The sequence below is a fragment of the Emydura macquarii genome, unplaced genomic scaffold (genome assembly GCF_026122565.2).
Source record: "Emydura macquarii macquarii isolate MOO-44397 ecotype Brisbane River unplaced genomic scaffold, CSIRO-AGI_Emac_v2 contig_2422, whole genome shotgun sequence".
Lineage (NCBI taxonomy): Eukaryota > Metazoa > Chordata > Testudines > Chelidae > Emydura > Emydura macquarii.
The window spans coordinates 29,841,061-29,851,973 of record NW_027132559.1 but is presented as its reverse complement, the minus strand read 5'-3'; the positions used below and the strand labels follow the sequence as shown (position 1 = coordinate 29,851,973).

General features: G+C 39.0%; 1 protein-coding gene across 1 annotated transcript; it reads right to left on the bottom strand.

Annotated features, from left to right (window-relative positions):
* Positions 1–2,128: 2,128 nt before the first annotated feature.
* SEM1 (SEM1 26S proteasome subunit) lies at positions 2,129–10,158 on the bottom strand. The gene is made up of 3 exons (XM_067562151.1): positions 9,888–10,158; positions 4,358–4,451; positions 2,129–2,326 (listed from the first exon to the last, which is right to left on the bottom strand). The coding sequence occupies exons 1-3, from the start codon at positions 9,961–9,963 to the stop codon at positions 2,284–2,286; spliced, it is 213 nt and encodes a 70-aa protein (XP_067418252.1). The 5' UTR covers positions 9,964–10,158; the 3' UTR covers positions 2,129–2,283.
* Between the last annotated feature and the right edge of the window lie 755 nt (positions 10,159–10,913).

Sequence of the window (10,913 nt, the reverse complement as noted above, 5' to 3'; positions counted from 1 at the left end):
ACAGTCATTTAAGGTCTTCTTTGCATTAGTTTCTGCTGCTCAAAACACTGAAGACTTTTTTTATTATGAAAAGTAACAAATTAAGTCTCATGTTTTTGTATTGTACTGTTTTAGGCTAACGTCGTTCTCTGATCTCTCATCTGGCCGTAGATTTCCACAAACTACACAAGTCACTTATGAGCTCATAGGACTAATCTAGTCAGATTATCACCCTCCTTTCCCTGCGCAAAATTGGATCAGCTAATACAGGCAAAGATCTATTTCATCTGAGACATTTTGCTTTGCCTGACTTGACCAAAAGGCAGCTCCCCTTACAGATCTATTGTCTGTAGGCCAAAATGCTGAATCTTGGTTGGGGTAAAACACAGGACATCACCAGCTGGATGATTCCAACAAATCTGTCCTAGTTTCTCCCTAGCAACTGGCATTAGTAAGTTTATCCAGTTATGACATGGGATATTCGAGGTAATTTAGATAACAAGCTTAAGAGAAGTGTTTTTAATACAAACATTAGGGGACTCCCATTTATTACCTTGTGCTACTCTGAAAACTCTATTGCCTGTATGGCCAATATTACTAGGTTTTGCATCATACAATGTTTTGAACTTATGAAGCAAGCTTTACACATAGTACATTATCACTTTCCGCTGCTAACTTTGATGTCAAGGTATTATTGATTTCAAGAGTTCAAACAAGTACTGTAGTTACACACTGAAGGGCAGTGTGTAACTACAATACAGGCAATAGATAAAGGCCCATATTTTTAAAAGAATTTCATTGTCGCTGCACTCAGCAATACAAAGCCTTATTTAGGAGCATAATTCTCATTTTCAAGTGATTTAGGCACTTTGGAGCCTAAATCCCATTGACTGTCAGAGGAGCCTAAATTCTTTTTGAAAAGGAGAATTATGCTCCTCAATCAGCCAAACTGTCTAGGCACTACTACATTTGTAGTTTCCTTGCAGTTTCCAGTACTGCCCCCTCTATTTCTTTTACATACACTACAATGAGATATCATCAGGTGACCATCCAGGGATGACTCATGGAATTACCTATTGGCTATGAAATTTCCACCTCCAGATTTCTCATTCAAATATGAACCAAGTCAGTAATGACCACTATTTGCTGGCCTAAGTCAAGTGAGTTGGTAGTTTCCTTTCAGTTCTCAATAGAAAGGTCTGTGTAATGTGGGCAAACTGCTGCCAATTTCAGCAGAAATTCCCAAGGATGAATACACATAAAAACTAAATTCCCTCTCACCTAAATTAACTTTCTCTTTGTTAAATTAAACAGATTGATTAAAATAATAGACTCAAGAAGCTCACTCTCATAGCTCTTTTCTGAACCCCTTCCAATGTATCAACATCCTTCTTAATTGTTGCACCAGAACTGGACACAGTATTCCAGCAGCAGGTCACACCAGTGCCAATTACAGAGGTAAAATAACTTCTGCACTACTACTCAAGATTCCCATTTATGCATCCAAGGATCACATTAGCATTTTTGGCCCCTGTATCATACGGGGAGTTCATGTTCAGTTGATTATCCATCATGATCCCAAATCTTTTTCAGAGTCACTCCTTTCCAGGATCTCTAGAAGAGCCCTCTCTATAACAAAGCTGCAGGAGGGTGCACTCTGGCTTCCTGTACTGTGCTTAGCCCCGCAAGATAAAGGCCTCTGCTAATCCAGATGTGTCAAACTAGCTCTCACCAACTTATTAACTAAAGAAAAGACTAATTCGAAAACATTTAATTTAAGATATTTTAATGATTACTATTTATTAATCTATCCTGTATTCACATGACAATTTCCCCTGCCCACACACATTGCTTTCATATATTTTAGCCACATTTTGTTGGAATATAACAAATTTTAATAGCATTTCCTTCTTGCATTTGCATCTTGTCTATATCTACTCAAGGCAAAAGGGTCTGTTATTTTTCAATTCTGTTCTTACTGAATGCTCATTTTGTTCCTATTGATTTGAATGGGATAGCTTCAGCTATTTAAAAATCAGCAACACTATATAAGAAACCATGAACCCAGCTGCACAAACCATATAAGAATATTCTAAAAAAAAATCTCATCAATAATGTAGAAGCTGAAAAATTGCTGGATTTATAAGAGTTTAGATTAAAATTTTTATTATTTATACAAAATCAAAATAAATCCATGCAAACTGATAATGGACTGAATGCATCGTCTCATGTCCCAGCCTGTCTTCTTTTTTCATCAAATTCAATCTACAGTTCAATTTTAGATTATTCCATCTTCACTGAAAACTATGAGGTCTCCATCTTATATCCATGTTTTTCTAGTTCAGCTCTGTATAAACACAAGAACCAGAAGTATGATTGAGGTACAGTAAAATACTGTTAGATATTTTCAAAGCTTTTTAAAACACAAGAAAAATGTTATGTAAGTGCCTAATATCTGGTAAGAAAACATTAAATACTAATATGCTATTGTCACTTTTCATACAATAGGACCAATAAAAAATACACATTTTAGCCTCGCTTGCTTTACATTCCTTCTAGATTTCAGCTTAGTCACTCTTAATAACTTGGATATGGACCCCAGACAAAAAAAAGTCAAAGGCTTGTTTAATTATGGTCCTTGCTCCTTATCGATGAAATCAGACAGGTGCTTTCTTTCACCCCATTTTTAAGTCAATAAAACTTCATTAGAAATCATAATACAATACATAAGTTTCACACGGGTAACTCTTCACAAGGCTACTAGCACAGATTTTTTATTTTATTTTATTTTATTAAAAGGCCATCCATCTAGGAACAAAGCTAAAATTCTTTTTACAAAGCAATAACTTAAATAAGTTGAGACTGCCATCATCAACATGGTATCTTTGATCCTGCTGATTAATACAAGCCTTAGGTCCTGATATATAAAAGGTCGCTAAGCTTGTAAGTAGTCCCACTGACTTCAATAGGACTTCACATGCTTAAAATTAGGTGTGTGTTTATACTTTGAATCGGAGCCCCAATGAACACAAAGGTCTGATTCTTCAGTTCTTACACAGGCATAACTTCCACTGAACTTGTTTTGACTGAGTAAGGACTGCATGATCAGATGCTCATTAAAGTGCTTTACAGATTGATAATTGTGATAACCACCTTATCTAGACTATCTGAATACACAGAATAAATAAATAAATCTTTGTTGACCCAATCCAGGAGTAAGGATGTATTTTCATTACTAACATGAAAGATTTACTTGTAGGAAACTCAAGTGAGCTGTATTTCAGGATGGCTGAAACATAACAGGGATAGCCACTAAACTGTGGTAGAGAAATACTGTTCCTCCCTCTGACTGGAGTCTTATGAGGACAGATTATGAATACTTTACCTAGATGATGTAATTAAGGTATAGTTTTCACAGTCCTAAGTGGCATGTATTGAATCTTCTCATCCAGGATTTTCTGTCACACTTTGAGGATTCCTGTTATACTGTTGATATGCACTGTCTTTAGAGTGATAATATATTTAAGACCTGCAATCAACTTTCAACTTGACAATAAGCAATTACGCAAACAGGATTTACTTTGATACCCACTACTTGAGGATCACTTTAACCTGATTTCTAAAATGAGTGGATGAGCCCAGGAATTGTCTCAAATCTGGCTACATTACAGATATTTCATTATGTGGACAACATATGAAGGGATTAGTGATAAAGCACAAGTTTGTACTGATGATTCAAATTCCTTAAATTATAGTTAGACACCACTAAAAGATTAAGTGAAACGAAAAGTACAATACAGAAAGGAGGATTAAACAACTAGATTAAAGTGCTCCGGTCCCATTGCCAGATGTTTTTATATTTTAAAAATTTACTTTGGTAAATTTTTTCCCTGTAATACAGTTTATGACTGCCATTAGAACTGGACGGGAATTACTTCACTAAATGGCTTATTGTTGAACGATGACGACTCATCACGGGAAACTTTTTGTGGGAATGTATCAGTATTGACAAGTCTTTTGTCTGAAAAGGTTTTTCAGGTTCAGGATGGAAAGTTTTTACAGGATGAGAAACAGTTTCCTGCCCCACTCTAATCACCACACACACACTGGGAGGTGACTGAGGGTTATTTCAGTGTTTATAGCATAGACACTAAAGTACAGAGGCTGGTCATCGGTAGTAAGGCTTGTTGGGTTATGACAGCAAATACTGCTTTTAAAAAACTCTTTGGGGCGGTTAAGTAAGGATTTGCTCAAGTTTTTCTTTCAAAAATTTATTTTAAACTGATCATTTGTAAAGTCACGAATTCCACCCAACTAAAAACTGCAGGCTGAAAGTTTTCTGTTCAGCTTCTAACTGTAAATTAAACTCCAGGATTACCTTAACTGATTGGAGAAGTCATCTTCTACATTGTCATCATCCCAATTGTCTTCCCAGACATGTGCATCTTCATCTTCATCTAAACCAGCCCAGTCTAAGGACAGAAAACAGACAAATTCTAAATATTTTATGTTGTATTACTTTGTATTATCATATACTGTCAGCAAACAAGTCTGGCCGTTGGATACGCTGAAATGTCATCAATATAAACACTTCCTCTATGTTTATAAAAAGAAACTTCTGATCATGTTTAAGTGTTTACAACAACAAAATCATTACAAGATTGTATTTAACACCATAACTTCTTGAATTATGATCAAAATACAACTTTGTAAATAGTTACAAGCTTAATGTTATGGATTCTAGGATTATTTGTCCATAATGAGGATATTAAAAAAGATTACTCATAGAAGATTTATAACAAGATAGCACAAATATAGACAGTAAAATATCACCTGATTTCTATTAATACCGTTAAAGAGAATTTTAGAAAATCTGCAATTCCTCAGCGTTGCATGAAGATATTAACTTTAACAATGGCATGCAAATTGTGTGTTGAGTGCTTTTATTGCCAACAAACCTCAAAAAAACCTCGTTTACTCAAGCCACTTAGACCTTCCATTTCTTTTTATATAAAACACTGAAATTACAAGTAACTAATATAGTAGAAAATTTAAAACTAAAACAAGAAGGGCATGCAACAATAGTTATACAAGAAGTAACTTTACATTATTTTTAATCCTTCTCCTCCCCTTCAAAGGAACAAGTTCTATTTTTCATATAGACAAAGTTCTGTGTTTTTCTACCACTGCAGAAGTAAAGATAGCTTGCAATTTTACTTTTCTAGTTTTGTCCCAGTATTGCAACACCGATGACAGGCAGAAGTATCACCTAGTCTTGCACTTGGAAACTCTTTTTGGTCCTCTTATTAATACAGAAAAGGAGCAAAGCACTGCATGTGAAGTAAGTTCTCCCAGAGCATCAAAAATCATGGTAGGGAATATATTTTTTTATAATTGTCACCCATTGTACAGTTTTATAAGATCGCCTGGCAATATTAGTTTTAAAAATATGAAATTTGAGAACATTGCAGTGTTCCTCCCAAATAGTTTTGAATGGTGCTGCCTCCCACCAATATTTACAATCAGCTTTTTACCAACAGTCCAGAAAAACCTTAGATGATTAAAAAGCTTTCCCGCAACCACCAGAATAGCATTCCACATACAAGTCAGTAACAAAAAGAAACTGACTGGGGAGGATTACAAACAGATCCAGGGGGGGTTGCAATCACCCTTTCTCTCTTTGAGCAGAGGGAAACAGAGGGTCCTGAAACTTCTCCCTATTGGTCACAGTATGGAAAAACTTGAGAACCACTGGAACAGAAGGATCCATTCCTAACCAATCACATACGTACAGGGTTTGATGCAGCAGGTAAGTGACTAAGATTTAGCCCAATCCATAAAACAGATATTTCATATGTGGAAGGGCTGAGCTGGAGACCTTGCAGAAACCAAAGGAAGGAAAACGGGGGTGGGAAGAAAAGAGAGAAACCCTTTGAGGCAGGGACCATCTTTGTACTGTATTTATACAGTGCCTAGCACAACGGGGTCCTGGTCCATTTTTAGGGTTGCTAGGGGCTTTGGTAATACAAATAATAATAAGGCAAAAGGAATAACCAATTACTCTAATGTTCTTTTCACTAGTATAATCACATTCCACAAACAATGAAATAGAGTTACAAGGGAGGAAAGGACCTTATTCAGCACTACTTACAATAAACTTAATATCTGACTACACACAGTGCATTTAACATTCAAATTTGGTGTTCTTACAAACACTATATACAGTGTTATATCAACTATTTCATTTACTGTATTTATATTTCAAAGACACTCATTTCACACCAAATACAAATTTGCTTTTGTAGGGTAAAAACAGAGCCAGAATTCAGGCATTACGTTAATTGGTGGCAAGAGCCTCAAAAGAAAGATTTGAGGTGATACAACCAGGCACAATAGGCCCTGAGAGGTTCAACCATAAAAGGATAGTTGTCAGACATACTGACTCTTCTTTACTAATCAAAACCTACATCAAGCAGGGCTGAGACTTCTTCCACATTACAGTGGGTGAAAAACAGACAAAAGTGAAAAAAAGCACCTAAATTATGCTCTGATTCCTGTAACTACAAGACTTTAAACTATTTGTATGCTGACACTACACATTAGATTTGTGTATTGAAGTCATTATTCCAGTTACATTACATGCCTGTGACTGGATAAAAGTAAAAAATGATATAGCATTATCTGGGACTTGCAAGTATCAAAAATGTTTTTGAAAGTCAACTACCATTAAGTATTATTACTATAAACTAAAGTTACAAAATCTATTTTGACAAACTAGTCGTGATGGGAGTCTTAGAAAAGTATTTTAATATTCTGAGCACCGCTTCGTGTGTTCTACACCTCAAAAATGAAAACAAAATAGGTTTTTGTACTCAGCTCTACAATACCAAAAACCATATGATTTTATACCACTGAATAGGATCACACAAGTCAAAAGTGACCAATTCATATTATGCCAGAATTTACCTCATACTAAACTTGAAATGAAATGCTTCATAAAGATAGAAAACATCTGTTTCAGATAATTATCATCATACCAAATTTTAAAGTATTTCTTGAAACTGAGTTGAAGTAGGAATTAAAGAAGTTAAGAATGCTTATGTAATGTAATTTTTGTTATGCTTTAACACAAGTTTGCATTACCTAATTTCCCTGGGTCAGAGAAAGAGTGTTATAGTGCTGTTATGTCTGATACAACATGTACTGCTCAATAGAGAAGAGGTCTGACTTGGATGATTCACAGTTTGAGATAATTTTAGTAGAAGTTTTATAATTAACTATTTATCCAATTATTTTTGATTAAGCAATAAAAAGAAAATATTAAAATGGTAATTCTGAAAGTTCTTTATGCTATCTCAGCATCAATATCTTACTGGAAGGTTTAATGATGACTGCTTTATAGGGCTTGGTTTTTTTGCAAGCTACATCAAGAAGCCTGTAGTGCTTAATCAGAAGACAATATATAAAGGATGCTTTTAAAAATGTGTTTCAATAGTTAACATCTACATCATAAACTTTAATCATAATCTGTAGGAGTGTCTGGAACTACATTTTTTATAAAAATATTAATGTCCTATATGAAACATTTTCAGAATTTCTTTAAACTTAAGATGTTTAATTTAAATAGTATCCCCATTCAGGGAAAGGATTTCACCTCATCTGGTTTATCAGTATATTAGCATAGTCTAAGGAGGACAGTGCAGTGCCCAACTAACCACTCTCATTCTGACACTTGAGATATTTTGATTTTTCAATTACTCTTTTCTCAAATTTATCAGAGACTGGTTATGATATCTGGTTCTTTTTCTAGTGCGGCAGTTACACAGGATTTCAAGGAAGGTCAGTGGAGGTTACTGCAGAGATATAAGAAGACCTAAGTATTCATAAAAATAGGATTTGGGGTATCCTCCTTCTCTGTGAGGGTGTGGTTTGAGACTTTTATGAGTAAAATCTGAACCATTCATTTTTAGTGACCATATTAGTCCAATTCAATATTTATATTGTATAGTTCCCTGCCTTCCCGAGTAATTTATTTCACATTTAATGGGGAGCAAGGGGACAAAAAAAATTCAGTAGTAGTAAGACTTTTTCCCTCCCATGGGTGTTTTATAAACAAGCCTCCTATCTTCTCGGTTCATCTAACCAGTTAATACAACAATTACAATAACCTGTTTCTCTTTCTCACTGGAAATACTATATTTGACAAAGTCTATTTGATACATCTGGAACTCATAAAGATGTCAAGTACAATGAAGATAAGATAGCATAGCAAACGTTGTGAACATCCCTACCCACCATCATCTACACCATCAGCAAGTCCTTTCATCCACTAATACAAGCCATCCCTTTAACCACTAGAACTTTTCAGGGCATAAAGGAAATGGACAATCATGCCCTATTCTGAAGTCTTCCAAGACTAAATCTATGAGAGGAAATTTTATTTACAAAATTGTAAGGGGAAGTTCATTATTTATAATTCTGATTCTCTGCACATATAAAATGCTTTAGTAAAATCCAGATAGGACATGTATTCCCTTTATTCACTAGCTTTGTAACTACCAAAAAAGGAGTTGAGTGCGTGTGTTAACATTTAGCCTTTATAAGATAATGCTACTATCCACTGCTGTAACAGTCTTTTTGTTACCTTCACACATTACCCCATTTTACATCCCTCATTATACCTCTCCCTTCCCCACCTTTATTAATCTGGTTTGTCTAGAAGTAGGAATTTTTTTTAAGTATTTGTTCTTAATCATTTTGTGCATGATGGCAAAACTGGACAGTTCTAATGAAGTCCAGCCACATGAAACAACTTAGTTCAGGTACACAGGGTCAGTTCTAGCAAAAACTTAAATAAGAATATGAAAGGTTATAGTGCCATAGCTTGTGACTTGTGTGCAGGAATGAGAGATACTTTTTTAATGAAAGTTTTACTTTGCATATCATAGATTAGCATCTTTCCATATTTTTAATCCAATCATTATATCACTTGCTTCTACATCTTTCTTTTAAGCACCTGCTGTGAGGGAAAAAGACTGCTTAATTACTCCAATTTTTGTCTCTGTGAAAATATGGGCATTCCTCACAACAATTAAAAGTTAACTACTATGTTAGGTCCCCCTCCCCACTGTTCTGCATATCCATTTCAGCCCTGAAGATCTCCAACTATTTTGAATGTTAATAAATTCTCCAGCAACGTTTATTAAATATAAATTGACCACGTCCGCCCTTTCTGATTAGAGACAATGCAAGCGCAGGTTAGGAACACCCTTTGCCAAATCAGTCCTGCATACAGCTGTGTGTGTGTGTGTTATTCTCTAAATAAACTTAAAACATTCATGAGCAAAGGTTAGTTTTTCAGAGCTGAACACACACAGCCTGAACACAAGACTGTGAGAGTGGTTGAGAGGTTGGCAGAACAAGGAGGCGAACACTCTGCAGGACAGGCCGGCAGACCAACCCGACTTCACAGTGATCCTGGGAAAGAAGTTGGCTCAAAGCAGGTGTGTGTGTTTTTTGGCAACAAGACGTCTGCACGTCGCGTGGCAAGCCCCAGGCTGTGCAAAGGCTTATCAGAGATGCCAGCGGCTCGGCCCCCCCTTGCTGCACGAGGCTCGTTCTGGGGAACGGGGCAGGCCACGTGAAAGGCGAGCAGGCGCCCACCTGCCAGCCTCGTCCAGCTGCGCCCGGCTCGGCGTCGGCGACACACGCAGCAGCGAGCGAGCTGTCCCCCCCCGTCGCTGAGAGCAGGCCGCTGGGGAGAGCAGAACCAACGAACTGCCCTGAGCAGGCGGGGAGCCGGGAGCCGGGAGCCGAGGCCTCCCCCCCCACAGCCACACAGGGAAGAAGCAGCCACCGCAGGGGCCTGCCGGCCTGCCTGCCTCCCGCCCCCGGGAAACCGCCGTCACCTTCCGCCGGGAACTCCTCGAACTCGTCATCCTCCTCCAGGAGCCCCAGGTCCACGGGCTGCTTCTTCTCAGACATGACGGCCGGGCCGGGCCGCGGCGGCTACGACTACTGCTGCTGCCGCTCTAGCGTCCGCGCTAGCTGCGAGGCGACTGCGCTGCGACTCTCGCTCGACTGCCCCGCGGGGCATGACGGGATGCTGGCGGAATCAGTGAGAGCCACGAACGGCGCGTGCGCCGGAGCGGTCGGCTGCGATGAGTCAACGGCTCCGTGTCCCCCTGCTCCTCTCCCCCACCCCCGCCATGGCTGTTACCCTCTTCCGCACTCTCCTCCCCCTGCCCCTCCCCCACTGCCAGCCCCGTCCTCCTCGTCCTCCTCCTCCTTTCCCAGCGTTCCCGCCTCCCCCACTAGAGCCCCTTCCCTTCCCCTCCCCCACTTCTCCCCCTCTGCCACTCACTGCCCCCAGTCCTTCTCCCCCGGCTCTCCCTGTCGCCTTCCCATCGCCGCCTCCACTGCTCCTGCCCGTGCCTTCGTCTCCCCCACTGCTCTCACCACCAGCACCACTTCCCTTCTCCCTGCTGTCCCCTTCCCTCCTCCCCGAGAGCTACCATCTCTCGCCATCACTCCCTTCCTTCTTCCTCCTGCCGTCCTTAGCCACATCGCCTTATGATTTTCTTTGCCACCCTGTCTTCTCCCCTCTTCTAATGCCATCCCTCTCACCCCACCCCTCTTCCTAGTATCCCCATTCCCCTCATCTTTTCTCGCCTGACATCTTTATTATCTCCATTCCTATCCCCTCTCCTCTCTCACTGCCGTCCCCATCACCTCCTCCATTCCCCCACTGCCACCTTTATTACCTCCATTCCTGCCAGCTCTGCCGTCCTCATCAGCCCCAATTATTATTTTTAAAACTGTGTATCTCTAGCCTTAACTTATGTCATTGTGCTTAAGTGTTGGAGGAGCCTCCAAACAAGGCCTGAATTACAGTACTGCAATGCCTGTCCACGATGGGATGGAGTTGAGTCGTG